At 36.1% G+C, this 21,522-nt stretch overlaps 1 protein-coding gene across 2 annotated transcripts in view; it reads left to right on the plus strand.

Moving 5' to 3' along the window:
* Positions 1-21,522, plus strand: part of LOC149791319 (serine/threonine-protein kinase/endoribonuclease IRE1-like) — a 107,150-nt gene that overhangs the window by 65,597 nt on the left and 20,031 nt on the right. For both annotated transcript variants that reach the window (XM_089969845.1, XM_089969846.1), the window contains exon 9: positions 6,458-6,585. In XM_089969845.1, coding sequence (XP_089825971.1) covers positions 6,458-6,585 — 128 coding nt within the window. The remainder of the gene's footprint in view (positions 1-6,457; positions 6,586-21,522) is intronic.

Consider the following 21,522-nt stretch of genomic DNA (forward strand, 5'->3'; position numbering starts at 1 on the left):
TATTTTCCGTCTCCCACTATTTCATCTTTGAAGAATGAAAGGCAGAATATGAAAAGTTCGATATTATTCTCATTTTCTGTTTTGTCATGTATGATAAAACATATTTGGATTTAGTTGTCTTTATATCTTTCAAAGTTATGAACATTGGATTTCAAAAACGATTTCACACATAATCACCTGTTATTATGTAAATATTGAAAGACCTTTTCTGTAACATTTAGATTCTTTTACGGCTTTTTATACAATTTTGCTGACTTGAAAGAAAATATAATTATCCTCAATTTTTAATATCAGATGAATATCTGGCTTCTTGTTGCAAGTAACCTTACATTTGTAACTTAAATATGTATGCTCCTAATGTGATGGCAGACAGGGGCATATAGGTTTAATGCTGCTTAATATTCGGCTGTGTTACAATTTATGCAAGTTATAATAAATCCTGTTTGATCGAGACTAACGAAACTTTGTAGTCATATTAATAGGACCTGAACATTATGATGTTCCGAGGTCCAAGACTGATCCATTTGTGGCAACGGACCTGTTATATATATATATATATATATATATATATATATATATATATATATATATATATATATATATGTTTTGCAATTCATTGCCTGCAAGTTTCATGTGATAGATGATTTATGCAAAACTACCCGAACTTGAGCTAATATTGTGTTGTTTATTAGAGTATTTGTATGGAAAATGTTTAATAACCTCAGAACTACTATAATTCAAGGCAAATATATGTAGTCTTGAAGGAAGAATCTGGTAAGTACTAGCTTTCAGTGCTTCTTATTTAATAAGAACGTATTATTACTACAATATAATATTGGCTGGAATTTATCATAATAAAATTTACTTTTGTGAACAAAATAAGTAAATTTGATTCATATATGCAAATGTAAATGGAGCAAACACTTTACAGAAATGTTCAAGGGACGAACATTTTTATGATAATGCGAATAACAATAATCCATTTGTGCATAGCATGCTTACTTTGCAAATTAAACTGATGCCAGTAAAACTAGCAGTGTTATATCCATATTGTTGCAGTTACAGATATTGAGGATGGCAAGTTTTTAAAAAAACAAACAAATATCATGGAAATCTGCAATATTTTGTCAATCAGTTTGGGTATCTCAATAGATTAAAAGGATCTTTAGGAACTTTTACCAAGCGTTACGAGTTTAATTATATGGTGAGATTGTGTGGTAAAGATAATTTAAAGAAGGTGATGAGTGAAGCTAAATAGAAGTGTGATATGATTGGAGGTAAATATATATCATACCCCAAACATGTATTCTATGAGATTTCATGTACCGTCACTGGGCTGTGTGCATGGAATCATCAAAAACTTACCCCTGGTTAAGGGCAGTGGATATCACTGTACCTCTATGTCCCCATGACATTTATCAAGTCACCCACAAAAGATATGGGAAACTGTTGACAGCCACATTGAACAAAATATTAATCAAGAGTGAACCTTAATCGAGATAGCAAGTATGAGGGGCCAATAATACCTTCCGCCTGATGAACTTCATGACAGAAGGCAGAGTTGGAGGTAGCATTATGTGACCCAGAAGTGATACATTTGTTCCACTTAATAGATGAGAAAGTACATTCCATCACCAGAAGACAGATCTGTGCTGACATCTTAGCCAAATAATACTTAACTAATCAAGTTTATGAGAGACCTTAAACTGTTACCCGGCCCGTGTGACAGCTGTCTATTTGAAGTAGAGCTAATGTCCATTATGGTAGAATGAACAGACCATGCTGACTCACAAAGCAACTTTCAACAGTAATAACACTGTAGATTTTAGTGACCCACACGATGATGATAATAAAGATGATGATGGTGACGTCGATGATGATAATGATGTGCTTTTGCCCAGTATGCATGCTTATTCAGTATCGACAGTGAAAGGAGTGGAAGTGAATGTACATTAACTAAGTCAAAGCTGAGATTGCTGGAGAGAAACATATCATCAGAGCTGTCATCATATGACATTGAGATGAAGGGAACATGAAAAAAGTTGACAAGATATACATAAACAAAGGTAAATGCAGACAAAAGGAAACAAATTAAATAAGTTAGATGGAGCTGCAGTGAAGCAAGAAGGATTAAGAAATCAATGAAAGAGTAACTGATTTCTTGATTTTGATACTATATGTAATTTCAGCGATACCAAAGTTATCTTAAGCAAGACACATTATCAGATGCCATCAACATTCCTGTAAATATGAGTGAAGAAAGGATAGAGGAAGTTAAGAGCTTTTTTAAATTCCAATGACCAAACAATATATATCTTTACTGAAAAACAAGATGAGTGATATCAAGTGCACTTGAATGTCTAATGGATGGACTTGATGCTGAAATTTTAGTTTATGTAGAAGAGACACTTCCAAATGTATCGTTTGGTTCTAATACAGATTCACAGGATGTATGTGTTAACACCTTTTTCAAACTTAGTACAAGATTTGAGAGAATGTTAGAAAATATAATGGATATAATTAAAGCGGACAATTTTAATGCAGATCAGTTGTTAAAAGATCCTGAAACTATTAGCAAAAACAAACTTTGTTTTAAAAGCAATAAATCAGCAAATAGTCAATGGATTAGCAACTATAATGACACGTACGCTTTCAAATGTTATGTTCTTTTTTCTATTCCGACAACTGTAGAGGCCAGAATGAAATCACTTCTGTTTCATCAATGAGGTATTATTCCACACATAAATTTATATATATGCGTATTATTCAATTGTTAAAAGCCTTTACAGTTGCTTTGAAACTGGCTAACATTATTTGTCCCTATGGCAATTGCTAAAAGGGATTAAACTATTCTGCAATAACATCATGAGAAAAGTTACAATACTTCTCAATAAAAACGTGATCTCAGGTAATTTACCAATACATATGCAAGTCATGTTAAAATTCTTTGCCTATAGATCACGGAATTGCTTATCATATTTCTGAGCAACATATTATTTCAAAGGGAATTTATTTATGTTGATTTTATCTATTTGTATATGTTTTATGTGTATATAATGATAATGCTAAGTGTGGAAAGAAAAGGAGAGAACTCTTCTTAATCCCAGGAGTTAATCATTGAACACTTACTTAGCTATAGGCACAAAAAACAATAGTATTGCCATGGATGGAGTTGTATCAACACATTGCTTCTGTAATGTGATGTGGCAACTGTTGAGATGCTTACAGCAAGAACCTTTCTTTTTGCTTGTGCAGCAGCTTCTATCATTCAGCTGACCAAATCAAAACTATGCTGCTCGAAAAAGATATGATCTGTCACATAAGCATAACAAATAAAAATCGTGAAGAATCCTATAAAGAAGGCATATTGGTTTTAATTTTAGCAGATGTGGCAAACACCCTGATATTTCCAGTTAAGAAGACAAATTTTAGCGTGCCTCGTCGTCTCTCCAGTACACAAGGGCATTCAATTAATGGTTCATCCCCGCAGAATATCTTAGAAAGTACACAACACCACACAGCCAAACTTCGCGGCATTTCATTTCTGAGACTCATATCATGCTCTTCAAAGACGAATTATTTTGTGAATGTGAGCAAAACGTCAAGGTCCACAATATATTCAGCTAACAATATCATGTGGGGCCGAAACGTCCTTACTGGCAGATGCATAATAGTGCCACTCCTTGTGTAAAAACACAGGCAAGCAGAAAAACCTCTCGATCAGCTGATACCACAAATGCAAATACAGCCATGTATAAGGAAACAGAAGGATGGGATTTGATAACCAGTCAACTATCTTTGCTATCCCATTTTGATCTGATTCAAGAGAACGATTAAGTTGCGCATTGATAATGTATGACAAGATCCGTGTTTGGGTGGAAACGAAACTGAATACCATAGCAAATCATATTTCTAAGCCCCTGCAAGACGATTCTATCTTGAAGACAGCTCAACGAGGAATGATACAAAAAGTACGTATTTATGTAGCGATCCATGAAGTTACAAACCAACAACAACGTGATGTCGTAGTTCGAAAGGAGCTTCTAAATTTTGTACCATGAATTTTGTGATAATCTATGTTGCAACTACGGAACCAACACAAACATAAAACATTGAAAGACAGTTTCTGACGTGACATCACACCCCATTGTAACCAAAAGATAGAGTGAGTCGTGTCATCCTTTACTTATCATTAATATGACAAATATTTGTGATAGGCATGTCCTTTATGAAACTCAGTATATAAGATGGGGTTACCAAACGAGTCTTGAACACACTTAAATGCCCAGAGCACAGAGGCTCGGAGAAAAAGCCATATTATATCAAGTCATATATGTGTCTTAAAAAGAACTCTCAAATTATCAACATGATGCATGGAGAGAATTAAAATAAACAGAGCTACCCGCAAACATCATATGTGCTGGACAATTGCATAAATCTGTTGCAGTAAACAGCACTCAAAATATTGTTATTTTTTCCTCTCTCATTTTATCGAGTGCCTAACGCAGCCTTCCTCTCCGTTGCTATCATCCATTATTGCTTGTAGCTTATTAGTGGTTCATGCATGAAGTTCACCAAACGAATTCTTGTTGCTACCAGTGGGCTAAATTCCACCATTGGAACCGCATCTACTGCTTAGAACAGTGACAAGAATATATCTGTCGAAAATATTCAACACTAATCTTATATACGATATGTCAGTAGAACTTATAAATATTTACCCCAATCTCCGCCTCAGACTAAACCCCCATTTGGTACTTTTTCAGCATCTCATGTAGTAAATTATACATGGCGAGTTAGGTAAATATAACAATATATGCAGTACTTATAACAGAATCTATCTGATCATATGTCCGCCATTTAATGAGGATCCATGCTAATTAGAACGTTTTAAGACCCTCCCACCAGGTACATCTGTAGATAACTTACAAATCCGTACCATCAAATCAACTGGGTTTGCACTATTTTATTGCATATTTTGCAAATCTTGAACATTAGAAACTTGTAGGATCTCACAGCGCTCTAGTTCACATTGCTAACGTTCGTTATAAATGAATAATTGTGCACAGCTATGTTTGGATTGTGCCATATTATTTATGTGTGTACACGATTTTAGCAAATTATTTCAAATACACTCTTTATTAAACGTAGCAAATCAGGTATATACAATCTTCTCAGTTCTTAAAACATAACCTATTTTTGTACAATATTTAAATATCACTGGGAGGTAAATACACTCTGACAAGCTTTTGCCTGCTAATGTTTTCTTAATACTGCTGATTACAGAGGCCTTTGGCTGATTACTGGTATTGATCGATAAAGCTTGTTTACATGATTGTGGTCCTATACTGTATGTGATACCATTCTGTTTTGCTAAGTGTAATCTATATCATCAAAGATACACGAATAAGTTAATGTAAATATTCAAGCCATAGAGTAAAGTTTTTGTTACTTGCTACTCATGATATCAAATTCAATATTTTCTCCAACAAATTAACACCAATCATTGGAGCGGGTGGGTTATCCATGGCAGCCTTTTGCTTAGATCATTGTAGATAATACTTAATCTGCTTCAGAGCTATGACCATTCAGGGCTGGAAAAAATGAGGCATACAATCTATTATGTGATCAAATTTCGCACTCCGACAAACTTCATTTCTGAGCAAACGGGGACAACTGTTAGCGCCTGTTGCTTCGTTACCTGTTATAAAAGCCCTTGTGATGGGTCATTAGTTGAATCTGTAAGCATGCACACTAACAAATAGATGGACTTTAGTGTGCCACGTGACTGGAAGGTTGTTTGTAGGAAGCATATTTCAAATGAAAAGCACTTTAAATTGTTGATGTTTAGTGCGTAAAATAAGCCTATGGATAATAATTGGACTTATTCGTGCTGGCATGTTCTTGTTGGACTTGTCAAGTCTGAAATTCCAGTTTAATCACTTGGGACTGATTTCTACAGATGTTAATCATTTTATTCCAAAGACATATATAAATAGTCTGCTGAATACATTCAATGAAGACCACATCAATCTTCTATATATGTGTATTAGAATTAAATGAGCAAATAACCTCTAGACTCATAAACATAGAGTAATTGTTGGATTAAGTTTGATCACTTCTGTCTGCCACTTATTAGGAATATATTCGTAAAATAATTTGCCAGTGTGCATTAAAACAAAATGTCGGAAATTTTAATTTTAAAAAATGTTTGAAATAAATAAATAGTTGTATTTTGATCTATTAAAGTAAAGTATTGATGCATGCGTTTACGAGAACGCATATGAATGTATTTTTAACACTCCCAAGTCAACAGTTTTACATATCCATTCGTTATTTTGTTTAAACAAGTGTTATAAGAACAACCAATAATGATACTACTTCAATTATATATATTGTTTTAATCTGTAATATTGTATATGTATAGGTCACACATTTCTAATACTTATTCTTTTAGATGGATTCATCGCAAAGGATATCACAAAGAAAATGCTGTCTGCTGATCCAAAACATCGACCTACTGCAAAATCAGTTCTTAACCATCTGCTGTTTTGGACGAAGACAGAAAAACTCCAGTTTATTGAGGTGAATAGAGTTTTAGTTGTCCTGATTGAAAAAGCGTGATATTCCAAAGTCAAATATGGCCACTTTGGAACCATTTTGACTCTTGTACACTCTTCTCCTAAACAGAATTACATATCAACATAGGGTTCAAAAGTTAAACATTTATTTTGATTTTGTTACAAAATACCTGATTTGATAAGTCCGATATGCCATAGACTAACAGATAATCAATGTGACACATCTGGACCACCGTATTTATTATTTCTTAAGTTTACACTTTGAAAGATGTGCTCCAGGATTTGAAGGCACTCGAATCATATGTGCGGCAGTTGCCAAGCACAGCACCCGTCTATATTTTACAATTGTCGCAGATACTATAGATGAGGTTCATTTCAATGGATAGCTGTCAGAGTATGATTGTCATTAGGGTGGAAGTCTTTCTTTTAGTTCGATTCAACATGTTCGGTGAGTTATGTTTCATGTTACAGATGAGATTATTGGACTCTTGTTGAGTTTCGTATTATGGAGAAATTATGTAATGCTGGCTTGCTCTGGCGTTAAACCGTATTTTTAACGTAATTCATTATGTATGGTTTATGTAGCATTCTTATAGGTGATGTACGAGAAATGTTTTTTTTTCTCTGTGTTGTTATGGGTGTACAGAGAAAATGGGGGACAGAGGATGGTAAAAAAGATGTAAAAAAATAATATCCAAGGCTCCACCTTGGTGACCAATTGTTGTAAAACAAACTTGTTGTTTTCCCCTTCGTGCAACTTAGTGGCTTCATTGTTGTTTTCTCCTGAATCAGACAAGGTCTTTTTAGTCACCGGATGACTAAATGTTGGCCAAAAGTTCTTTTAGCACATCAGTGTTGTGTAGTATGGTTAATGCTTTTATTAGCATTTTAGCTTTAATGATTTAATGGTTTTATTAACATTTTTGCTTTATTGCTTTTAGTAGAAATTTTGCTTTAAAACTTTAAATGATTTTATTAGATGTTTGAACAAAATTTGAGGCTTGTCAGCCACGTGCTCTACATTCAGGATATTGACTAATTGTTCAGAATTGTTTTACGCCCACCTCTTCCCTAACAAAATACCCAGGGTACAAGACCCAATCCCTACCAGGGTTGAGGAGAACTATCAATTATCATTGAATACCCAGTTAACTTTGAAGTCAGCTGGAGCCCCCAATATAAATAACGTCAGATACACCAGCCTGCAATATACCAAGTCCAGGGTTTGAACCACGAGGTGTACCAGTAGTGGTTTGGGAATTCAACCACATTACCACTAGACTATGCAGCTTCGAGTGATTTTGTTAAAACCTCACTTAAATACCTGCAGATCATCATAATGTTTTGGATAATGTATAACTCTCCCGTGCACTAGCATATTCAGCTGGAATAAAATATATCAACAGTGATATTTACAAAAAATAAATAATGTATATAAATTTGTACTAGGTATATTGACGAGTGGGAGAATAATCCGTATAATCTAGTCCATAAATAACATTGTCAGTCAAGCAAAACAGCTGTTGCTCGTTATAATTATCACCATACTCAAGAATGTTCCTAAACAGCCTCTGGCAAATTGGGTGGTTTTCGAAGACAATATATTAATATATTATATTTGTGAACAAACATATGAAAAATTAAACATATACCTATTTTGACTTGGGGATTATCAGCGGATGGGTATGTCTAGAACATCCAAAAACGTGATCGGGGCAGAACGAAACTGTAAGTAGAACTCATATTCCTGCAATTTATTGTAGTTGGAAACATATGTTTACGTTACTGTAATACCATAAAACCTTTTATATCTGCTGACTTAGTAATATGCAATTAAATCATTGTTGTATAAAAATAATGGGTGATTCTGTGCTTACCATAGAATCTCCTATGGCAAAATTAGCTCAACAACGACTCGATACAATTAAGACGTATCTTCTAGTCCGTGATTCTGTCAAGCAACAGTTACAACTACGCCAGAATGTTCTTGTGGAAATTCACAGAGGGTACATAACAGTTATTTAAACCAGGCCCAAAAGCCACTAAAGATGCTCTTCCATCGTTGGAACAAACTAATAAGGCAAACCGAAAAACTAGCAAAAAGAACTAGAGAAAGATTATCTGAGAACTTCCAGCTGCAACAGCTGCTGATCAATCACAATTAAGCAACCCAAAGAGTATATCGAAATAGTACCTTATGATACAGAAGATCCTGTTTCACCAGAACTAGAAGTTGTTTAAATACCGCCAAAATGTAGAATTAATTTGATAGATAAATTTACTGAGGAAGGTATTGCAGAGATCGAATACTTATTATAGCCGTGTTTGGTCTGAAAGAAAGAGAAGAATAGGTAAAACCTGAATATCTTAAAACTGTAAATAGTGTTCAGTGGCTTGAATATTTATATTGTAATATTACCAATACTAATCAGATCAAAGAAGAAAACAAAATTAAACTTTCCGTTCGGACAGTAGATGCGCATGCTAGACAAATGCAACTGAAAACAGAAAAAGAACAAAACGAATTGGAATGTCAACTTGAAAAAGTAGAAGGAGAATCAGCTGTTAAAACGTGGTCTAAAATAACAAAGTAACAGAAAACATCCCCCAACCGGGCAGCGTTCTTCAGAACAACAACCAGATTCACATGATGTAACACCTGAATGAGCAACTGGAAGCAGCCTTGCCACTCGCAATCAACGTTCCCTCTAAGCGAATGGTAGATGTGCGCGCTATGCGTGCTGCATTGTACAAGCATTACGGTGACTTGAGTATCAATGTTGGATTGAATATTTGGTAATTTTGATCTGCTGCGTAGAGAACAATTCAGCTGCACGGGGATGCCTGAGCAACTGCGCGGGTGCGCGCGTGCGCAGCTTAGAGGGAACGTTGCTCGCAATCCATATCATAGGAAACAAGTTGGTAGTATGATCGCTGAATCGCTGGTGATTCAAGATAAACTTTGTTCCAATAACATCCACACTGTTATTGATCTACTAGACCTTTTGATTGGTGGAAGATGAACCGGCATCAATTCTCACGAAAATATGATTGAAGCAGCTGTTATTTGTCAGCGTTTATTTACCGATGGTGTCATGGACAGTAGTGTCTATCATTCGCTGATTGATGAAATTACCTGATTACCACAGTGAGTGATCAATTAGATTGGGAAAATAGCATGATTATACACAATACCCAACGGAGACTGAAAGCGTCAGCATGATAACTGGACGATTCCCGGTTTATAAAATGATCTATGGAGATGAACTCTGCGATGTTATTCAAGGTTTATTTAGTAGGATAGGCCCAAAAGCTATCCGGATTGCAAAACATTTAGGTATGAAAGCCATTGAAGTTGTTCGTGAGAAGGGTATTGGCCCTATTGGTGATATTGCTGGTAAAGCATTCTCGGTGATCAAAGAGACAGTCTCGTACGATTAATATGAATCATAGCGTGAATCATTTCAGTGCAAGCATTCCAATAAAACTGCCCAGTACTAAAGTAAGCATTCTAGTAAAAGTGCCCAGCACCAAAGTGATGCCACCAAATGTCAGCAAAATAATGAATCAAGCTGCAAATGAGCGGTTGAAAGGACTAGCTGGCGTGCCGTCTCTGACAAAACAAGCTGCAACTACTATAGAAAAAACATAACCACAAATCTAAAAGCCAGTATTTGTCTGGGCCGTCCTCGTCGGTGATCAAACACTTATTGATCAATGTTAGAACATCATTTTAGACAACAAAGAATTAATATAAAATGTTCAAACGTGTATCTGTTCCTGCATTTGATATGGTTGCATCAATACTCAACAATAAGCCTGTTAGTGGTCATCAGTATTATTCTTATGAAGCACGAGAACAAAATCAAGGTTAGCTAATTGAACTACAAGTCCAAGATACATCCAGGCATTTCTTGCCCACCGAGGCATTTAATGAAGATCAGTGTAGATTTTTCAGAGATAAAAATACTGCATACACTACAGTTGACCAATGACCATTAATAATGGCGTTATTTAAAAGTGCCATGTATGAGACTGATAGAAGACAAACAGAAATATGTCACAATGACATCGACGTTGCTACGATAATATATAGTCTTGCAAGATATCCGATGATTATTCAAGGTCTTTTGGCCCATCAATGATGTTCTCAAAGGATATTGCTGACCATCCTAACCAAACAAAGTATGACATGACACAACAAAGACACCGCCGGCAATGATGATGTGGACATAGCCCCAGCAGCCACCAATGATAATCAAATTAATGCTCAAGGTAGATTCAAGTGTGTGATACCATTGTTGCATATCTTTGGATTCTGCAGACATGTTACAAAAGTTATTTTCAGGGCCAAACATGCGGTTGAGTTAGTCCAAAGCCCAGTGACAATGATACAATTTGGCTAATGCTGCTGCTGCAGGTAAAGTAATACTAACAAAACTTGTGTTGTGGATGACAGCAATGCCTCCATCGATCTCAGAAGAAGCACGCTTGTTTTCTTCATGGATAACGGCGGCAAGTCAACGTTGTCGTGGTTGGCAATAACCACAGACTCGGTTACAAGCACAGTAAATTCATTTGCATGGCATATTGTGTCTCAGCAAAGAATTTCAGCACCACGACATATATTCGTCGCATTTCAAGGTAGCACAAGATTAGAAAATCAATAAAAGAAACATATGGTGTTAAATTAGCTGTGTCTATGATTTCGCTTAGAATAAATGGACATCAGGAACATCCGTAGATATAATACTGAGTTTCGAACAAAACAACGTAGAACAGGTATATCATAGTTTAATGAGATTTATCGGGCTTGATTATAATGTTGGTTCGGGTTTGGAGATATCTCAGCGTGATTTCTCAACGCTGTATCCAATCTATTACTTCTCACTGGAACATATATATTTGTTCATATCGTCACGTTAATGTTACACTGACACCTGGTCAGTTTAAAAAGCTGCAACCCGCACCGAAGAAGAATTCTGGAGCAAAAATAACTATGAAATCAAGGACCCAAATAAATTATAGTTGACTGATCGTCAAATCAAAAACTCCAAATACGACAATAAATATAAAAGTGGTGTGAGACTTGATCTTTCTGCGAATGCAGTGTGTGAGTCAGCAAAGACCGGTGGCATATTCCCACTGCTAGCGGCAATACCAGTGCTAATTTCAGCAGTGCCTACAGCTGTTGCAAAAGCAGCTGCACTTGGTGCTGTTGGAACTGCTACAGATATGGCACTGAAAAAGTCAGCAAAACATGGAGTGACCTGACACTGTCTAAAAACCTCAAAAAACGGATTGGGTCTAAGATTACCTGGAAATTCTTATGGTAACGGTCTGAGACTGCTCGGGGCATTTTGCTAAAACTCCCATCTCCAATTTTGATTTATTTGATGCTGCTTGGTGATTAGACATAAAAGCTTCAGAGGTGTTTTGATCAATTACTGGTAAAACAAAATCATGTTGAAACCAGTATCATTAATCACAATACACGTTCTGGTCCAGGTACTCATTGGGTTATTGGGTTGCATATGCGGTTGATTCATGTGGAGTGGTTTAATTTTATTCCTATGGATTGGCACCATGAGAGAATTTCTATGGTATAGTGCCTTAGCCGGTGACATCAATCTAGTATTCAACATTACCAGCACAGACATTAACGGATCCACATATATGGGGTCCATAAGTACTTGCCGTACTTAACGCAGTGTCATGATCACCTGCGCTGCCGCATAAAGTCGTACAATAATACACAAGTGGTCGTATAAAACAAGTTAATGGTTTATAATGGTAGATATTTACGGAAGATATGCCATACGTAAATGCCCTGGTGAAGTTGATATATATATGCATATGTGACATGAGATGAACTTGCTGATCTTATTTGTCTCACCGGGGTTGATCCAGATGAGGTTGTTAATTCAGGATCAGCAAAAGACAAGCAGTATTAAGTGGGCAATATTATCCTGCAAGTTTTAGGTGCAACCAACATTAACATCATGGTATTTACCAGCGATAGAAAAATTAAACACTCGAATATTTCAATTGTAGAGTTTGGTAGATATCTTCCTGCATCCGCGGTTCAATGACTGGGTTACTCATCATGACTGGAAATAGAACTGTTGGTTTGGGAGAACCAAAAATAGCCGATGATGTTGCAGCGAAGAAGTACGTGGATGACAGTAATGTCGTGATAAGGACCTCGTTAACAACAACAAGTTATAGATTAAACACACAGAAATTATCAGACACTTCTTCAGGTCGCCTATTATATTTGCTTCAAGGGTCGCAGAAACATCAAAATTAGTTGCATAACTTCGAAAAGAGATCGGAGAGATATATACTAAGGTTACAAATACACATACTGATATTGATAATCGTAACACTCGTATAAACAGGACACGATATAAAGTCCATTTATGCTCAATAAGGACAACATTAATTGGTGCAGAAACCAAGACAGTGAGTTTAAGTTATCAGCACGATATTTCAGAATATCGGTCGCACATATTTCTCCCAAAGAAGAGGATGATTATGATGTTAATATAACATTTACAAGCAGCATTGAAGTAAATTTTATAGAGGGAAATCATGGATTGAGTATTTCATCCCCAATAGTCTCTATCTTTTTCAAGATAAATAATTCGAATGAGATTAGCATAATGTACAAAACATTACCAGAATGTAGAGAAATTTTAGACTATTAAAGTCTTTGATTTTGCTTAGAAATTGTTATTATTGAAAATAGGTCACATATCAGTTGTTTTAAACAGGTTAGTTGTTTCTAATGATATGTATTTACGGAAGGCCTGCTGCGTTCAAAGGTCCCAATGATACGGAATTTTCCAAATATGTGACACGAGATGAACCTGTCAATGTAATGCTTCTCGCCGATATTGACCCAAATGAAGTTGTTATTTTACAGGATCAGCAAGAACGGTTAAAGATAAGCAATATATCGTTGACATATATTATTTTGCGAGTTTAGTGGGCGACCTATGAATACATAGTGGTGTTTACTAAAACTGGTAAAAATAAAGACATGGAGAAATAAATTCTAACAATCATGGGAGAGATTACTATACATATTTAAATGATTGGAGATATAATGTAGGACAATTTCAATATGAGCAGAAATACAATTACCAATGAGAGAAAACCAAAATCAGACAATGATGATGCAACAAAAAATATGTTGACAATATCAACACCACAAACAGAACTGAGATCAGTAAAAGTGTTACTAAATCCAGTAATGCCATGACTGGCGATCTCAGCATGAGCAGAAATAGCATCGCTAATTTGAGAGAATCAGAATCAAACGATGAGGCCTCAACGAAGAAAAACGTTGACAACATCAACATCCCTATGATGCCCTCGCTAATGACAACCAATGATTAACTGACCACATTCAGATCTGAATATAATCTTCATATAAATGGCATTTTGGATATTCGTAGCATCATAAATAGAACCAAAGACAACATCTGTGAAAATCCAGGAGTTGGCAACATTATGCTCGCTAAAATCTCTGGAAAAATTAAAGCGATTCAACATCTTGTAATTCACATAACTCTGCTCATCAACGCGGTATACAAAATACATCTGGATCACAACAAATCAACGCCATCAAATATACTGCTGATGTCACCGGGTTGTATTGGCTCTGCTTTTTTAGCACTGCTAAATTCAGGATATTAACCACATTTCCACGGCGTCATTCCACCGATAGATTTTCTGGAGCCGTCTCAGTCATGCTTAATCATAATGTCGAGGAAATGTTCATACTGGACAAAAGTTTAACCGCAACAATGTATTGGTGGTGTCTGGAATTCATCGCAAAAATACCTCAGTTGGTAAATTAGTAAATACCGTAATGAATCCCACACAGTCCATTTGGTATAATCAAACGTGTGCGTGGAAGGCATCGTTGGAAGAAATTATCGATGAGCAAATGATAAAACCAACAAAAGATATCGCAGACGAATCATCGTCATCGACAATGTTGTATTCGTGGGTTCATCGCTGGTCTCTGTAACAACTAAACTACGTTAATCTATACATTATCAGTGACTCACGTGATACTGCACATGGTTGGAATCGGTGTCGCTGTTTTTGTTTGCGTTGCTGGTATACTCAATATCATTGTGAAAAAATAGCTACAGGTACCAGTACAAAAATTGCATGAGAACACAGAAATAACTTACGCTGCTGTATATGCATGCATAAATACATCATTGATATTGTTAGCAGGGTTAAATGATAGTGCAGTATCAGACAATGAATTTTCTGCAATTAGGGATATTTACTGTCGATATCACAAGAAGCAAACATAACAGCGCCAATGCTACCAATGTCGCATTTAGAATCCGCCATATAAATAATAATGATCACATAAATAACCACACGACTGGAACAGTTCATTGCTCACACAACACCACCGATGACCACAATGATATCAGCAACATAAACACGAACAGAATTTGATATTGGTTTTTTCCAACTCCGATAAAAGCGCTTAATGGTCAGTCGCTTGAAATCGCACTGGTACCATTTCGACTTTATTATAGTTGGCAAAATATTTGAGAAAATTCATTTGGTGGATTAGACGCTAACAACTCACTGGTATTTTCACATTAAACTGCCATTGATGAAACTGGTAAGCAAGTTCCAATCTGGGACGTGGTTACCATCCCAACAGGATTATATCAAATCGAACAAATCCATTATGAACTTCAGTGTAGAACCAAATCTATAACAGGAAAAGAATCAAAAATTGATATCAAGGTACACGAGCCAAACGTTTAGCGTTGCCATAGAAATATCGTTGGATGATTCTAGGGCATCCAATTACACCAGTGACATATATACGTCGCTGATCAGATTTGTGTTAGGGTGGCTGCTGGCAGCGCCAGTTTATACTGGACCGCCACAACAAACACGATCTGAATATTTATTTAGAGGATTTGGTTATGTGAGAGAACTAGAGTCCAATAGAGGTTGCTATTCCTTGGATTCAGGAATCTTAGCAGCGGATTGTAAACTATCAATGGCACTTGCCAATGGAACAAATTTACTATGTCATGTTGTTCGTGTAAATCCGCCAATGACAATTCCATTTCACGCTGGAGTAATTTGATAAATCTCTGCTCAATGGTGAGTGTATGTCTGCTCTCTTCATATCGCTGCTGTATCATCTCAAATTCATCGTCGATTTTTTTTCAACCTCGACTTGAACCGCGAGACCATCTTGCTGTAATTATTCGATTGCAGAGATAATCGTGTTAATGTTTTCCTGGTTCATTATACAACAAATGCATTTATTTAATACAAGATTGTATCTAGACCAATTTGATAACGTGTTGCTGGATCGTGACGTGAATAATCCATGTGGGTTTTCTGAACATGTGCGTAGAATGTTTTAGACTTACCCATGTCCATTTTGCCAGGATACGATGCATGATGAATATTTGGAAGCGTCTGTGTGTCAACTCCATTAAAAAATAACCCAAAAATTACAGTTATCTCTGATCACTTTTGGAATCTGAGTATACCGCTGAGTAACGTAAACGAAATCTATGTGTTTATGTCAAGCCCGTGATTCATAAACTACTAGAATGTTGATGTCCCTGTAAAGATTCTGGATTTATAAACCACTAGAATGTTGATGTCCTTGATGGACGGTGCTTCATCATTTTCAGCCGCTGCAGATTCATTAAAGTCCTTAAGAAAATGATTGCATCGTTGGTCATTCATGGATGGCATTATTAAAAAAAGTCTGTCCCATTTGAGCCACCTCATTTCCAGGTTGTGCAACAATATAGTTTTATCAGACCCAGATGGACCAATTATAATAGTTAGAATGGAATATGGTAACATACTTGACTGATGCTTGCTCACGTGTCGGTGAAAAGTCAATTATGTTCATATTCTAAAAAAATAATATAATCGTGAGTTTATTTTGAGTTAGGCGCAAGAGAGTCACTGGTATAAAATTTCTGAGAGCAGCCACATTGAAAAATAACACCGGCACTTACAGGTACATGTGTATAATGCGGAGCACAAAAATATATGTTTGTGACATTGGATGGGCATATGATCAGCAATGTTCGCATTGCCGGTGGTGACATTGCTAAGCCACTCTGAAAAACACCTGGCACACCATCGGCTAAATTTCCTGATGAAAAGCATCTTCAAGGATATAATTATTGTGGTCCTGCAACTCTCCTTGAAATTATTCTTGACGGAAAAAACCAGCCAAAACCTGGCGAAATTCCGGTAAATGCGATTGATCAAGCATACCATGTTCATGATGGCACTTATGAAAACCAAGATCTACAACAATGACATGTTGCGGATGTCAAGTTAATTCACATGCGAATTCGGTAAAGAATAAAAACTAAAGAGAATCACTCACTAATTGGTTGATAAGCTCTTCGGTGAAAGGTGAAAGAATGTTGGGAGCTTAGCTCCCTGAGCTGGCAATTAAACAAAAGTAATTACATAAGGGAGTCCATTGATTCTGGTCCGAGAAGATATTGGAAAAGTACAGCGGCAAACAAACCTTGATGATGTAATAGGTGTCACACGGGCTATCTCAGCGATTAGTTGTCACAACAGGCCATATGGCAAAGTTATCTTCCAGGTACCAAAATGAATCAACATAGATGGTTTGATGTCAGCACACTCAACGAAGTTCATCAGAAAGATATTTTGTTTTTACCGCATGACGTACATAAATGGCGCACATATACATGTGCATTGATCATCGTAGACATTGCAAGCAGATACCAAGAGGCTGAACTGTTATCGTCTAAAACAGCAACTGAAGTCTCAGCAGCGTTTGAATGAATTAATTCGCGTGTACCATTATGCTGCCACAACTGCTACAAGTTGATCCTTGCAAAGAATTTCTCGGTGGAGTAATGACTGACGCAACTATATCATGTTAAGATCAGACATAGACACACATATTTACATCATGATCAGGCAATCGGTGAACGATTTAATCAGACACTTTCACAGGGGCTCTTTGGCCATTAAGACATGCAGGAATTACTGAGCAGCAATAAATCCTGTGAATTGTTTGTGAGACTACCTCTTGTGGTGGCTGCGTTCAACAGTGTGGTCACTCGTGAAATTAACATGAAACCTGTCCATGCATAACAACCAGTGTTAGTAGTAAAGTTACAGTGAGGTATTTATATGAATTTGGTGAACTTGAGGGTGGCACGAAAAGAGCGAAAGATCCTGTCCGGGCTGTAACAGCACACAACATTTCCAATGTGGCAAGCTCTACTGTGCATTGTGTAATCTATAGATTAGATTCAACAGCTACTACACATGGACTTGTCAGTGAACAACTACAGGTAATTGCTGAAAACACTCAGTTACCGCAGTGTTGGACAAAACACTGACATCTACTGCTTGAATACATGTCAATGTGACATTTTCGTGTTTGTGGCTGAGACTACTTGCAGTTCTGTACACGTGTAAACAGACGTGTATCATTAGGAAAATACTGCCACAGAATTATTGTGTTACAGCAGGCACAGTGATTTCTTTGTCATTGTTTCAGCGTCATGATAAATTTAAGATCAAACTGATGTAATTGTTTTTGTCATCCCTCGCAGAATTTGTTAATTGTTTTCGGTAGACAGTCCTGGGTAATTGAGATATTTGAGTTACTCTAGACAGAGTCAGATAAACTAAATTTGATCATTCGATGTGATCATCGACAATCTAGATATTGGTTTCTGATATTGGTAATCCTTGAGAAGAATGAATTGTTATTACATATCCCAGAGTCTAGTACAATGGGTTTATCAACAAAACCCGTTGTACAGCATCTACTGGAACTTCGACGGTATCATTAAGAATGAGCTTTTGTTTTGTTTCTGGTTGTGGAATGTTAACAAGTATATTTTGCCGTTGTGCATTAGCAGGGCGGTAACATACTGGAAGTAGTTGATCAGGAAATGTTTCCTTGTGAAGCTCAAAAGATGTATGCTGAAGTGAATCACGGACGTTTTTCCTGGATACCACTATTAAATCATTAGAGCAGCATAAGTTATAGAAATCAGATATTGGTGTCTCTGGAATTACTACATGCATGAATTTACATTTAATTTTATCTGGATGTAGTCTGATTAGTGATTTTAATTCACGTAATATTTTATCATGTGCTCGATGATCATGCAACATTTATTCATAGCAGCCAACGTAATTTGTCAGCCATCATGTGTGGATTCTCCTGTAAATGGTGAAGGCTGTTCATGATCGCCACATTGCTAATGCATGATAATTACAGTAGATTTTGTTATTAACCAATACAGAAATATTTTTTAAAAATATTGGATACTGTACAAGTCTTATCCTAGATAACTATTCTTAGAATATATTTCTCACCCATTCGTTCAGGTGTCCATGCATCGCCTCGCCATCAGAAGAAAGTTTGGTACGTGCTTGCACTGACACTACATTGTCTCATCTCTTTGGCAAGCCAGTGAGTTGGCGTCAACAGAATCATATCTAAATTTATTAATAATTCTATTACTGGTATTGTTTTACCAGAACTATCTGGACCATTCAGATAGACTGTGCTATGTTTCGTGATTGGATCGTTTACTGACAGTGACGATATTGCTTCTGATAAATTGACATTCAAGTAAAAAATGTATGGTGTTTTAACATCAGCCAACTTTGAATATTTACGCATTTGCTCACGTTTTATTTGCATGAACCCCAGTTGACATCGATTAATATAGAAAGAACCCTAGTGACTCTAACAGCGTCATTGGGAAATATATTAATCATTGATAATAGGTATATTGATGAGTAGGAGAGCATTGACCTCAAATGAGTAAATTGAGGAGAATTGCCTTCATAGTAGCTAATGATCATGCCAGTAATTGTCCCATCATGTGTTTTTGGATCTCTTCGTAACAACAGTATACGTTTTGTCGCTTTATCCTTAACAACAAACTCTAGTTTTGCTGGATCCATGATTAATCTTGTACAACGATGTGATGTCGCCAATGTGAATTTGCCAATAATATTTCTACAAATATTTTTATCATGCTGTGGTAACCATATGTATATTTGGTGTTTGTAAGAGATTATCGTTAATGATGTGAGAATCTTAGCATGAAGCATGTATTGTAATAACTCTATTGGAGCCCATCCACACTGATTTTGTGTGCAACATCCGTTGCAATTGACACTGGTATCCAGATTATTCAAGTGTCTACCAAACCAATTTGGTATTACAACGTGAACGTTTGCTGAAATCTCGAATGATTCAATCTTGGCAAGTCCAGAAAGATCGATGTCAGGCAGAATGCCGTTTATTGTAACTCTTGTAATTTCATGTTTGATGACCAGGTCATTCAAAATACTTTCAACCTCAACCAAGGCCTACAAGCGCTGCCGGATAAGGACCTACATAGTCAATCAATATCATGTCGGAGGAATTATATTTTGTGTTCCAGAGACCACAATGACCAATTTCAACACAGCTCAGTGATATATCATCGAAAAAGTTTCTTGGGGTTGGAAGCCAATTATGTTTTTGTTGTGCAATATTATTAACCACAGACATTGGTGTAAAACAGTTTTTGAGTAATTTATGGTTATATATTTTATAATTCAGGACAATCTTTTTCATATGGTGTTAAAGTGATTCTTTCCAATATAGAAAGAACAACAAACAGTAAAAGAAACTGATCATATGATTCATCGTCGGCTGCCTTTTCGACACTATCACTATGAAATAGCCAAACTGACACAGAGTCACTCGCACTGATGTTGTGAATTTTGTCAACAATATTGCCATGATAACATCATATTCCTCTATCTTGTAGAAATTACGTTACTGATTCTGTCCACTCATAACAATGATGGTCTATAATGGTTATTGGAGCACCATGTGTTGTATATTTGTTCGAGTTGTCTAACTTCATTAGTAATTGTTTTCACAATTTTCGGCATCATTAACAATGTTTCTCATGTGTCAACGTCATCTATTTTAGCTCTTTGACAAGATCATTTTCCCAGCATTCTATTTGTCTTTTTGTTCTGCTCTTGATTCAGTTAATCCGTTTCCATGTTTAGAATTTGTAAAATGCTCTCTGACTCATTGAGCAAGACAATGTAGCGATCCTGTTTTCATTGGCACAAGAGCATTTACATCTGGTTCATTCATATGATAAATCTCGATGATGACAACTGTTGCAGGATATGATATTTTGTAATATGTCTTATAGATACTGACGAGTAAACCTGGTTTTGTGTTCTTGTCCAAAATGACAATTGAAACTGACTGCGTTTGCTTAATCAGCTCAAGTTTATCACGTAAATCCACTATGATCCATCTAGAGTTTGTTGCTCATTTATAAATGTTATCCTGAAAATAATTCTTCTTGTTGTCCTGTTTACGTTGTATTATTTTCTAAGCACATTTTTGGTTCATTTTTGAGTTGATCAATGTTCCATTGCCATCTATTTTAAACTTTGAAAATAACATGAACAGCACCAACACTGAAAAATTAATTTTTCGCTTGTTTATTAATGTCATGCTATTGTAGCTCAAATGGTATTTGTTTTCCACGTTCGTTCAGTCGATCAGAATAAATCTAGAGGTATCCTCTGGTGCGATCATAGATAACCTTGTGAACTAGTATTGTGTTGCTTTTAGTGATCTAATGAAATATTTTATGATATTTCAATGTTTTTGTTTTTGGTAACGTGATTGTGATTCCTGTTGCATTTTCATATTGTTGCTGTAGTAATCTACCTTCATCGCATCGACCCATGTTATTTAATTACTTTTCTTTATATAATATTATTTCTCTAATTAGACTTTTACTAATAGTATAATGATCAACCAAATATATAACAGTTGCAAGTGGCTCAAGCTGGGATCAGCTGTCCCTTGTGG

This window comes from Sinohyriopsis cumingii, chromosome 9 (assembly GCF_028554795.1).
Source record: "Sinohyriopsis cumingii isolate HCF-2022 chromosome 9, ASM2855479v2, whole genome shotgun sequence".
Taxonomy (NCBI): Eukaryota; Metazoa; Mollusca; class Bivalvia; order Unionida; family Unionidae; genus Sinohyriopsis; species Sinohyriopsis cumingii.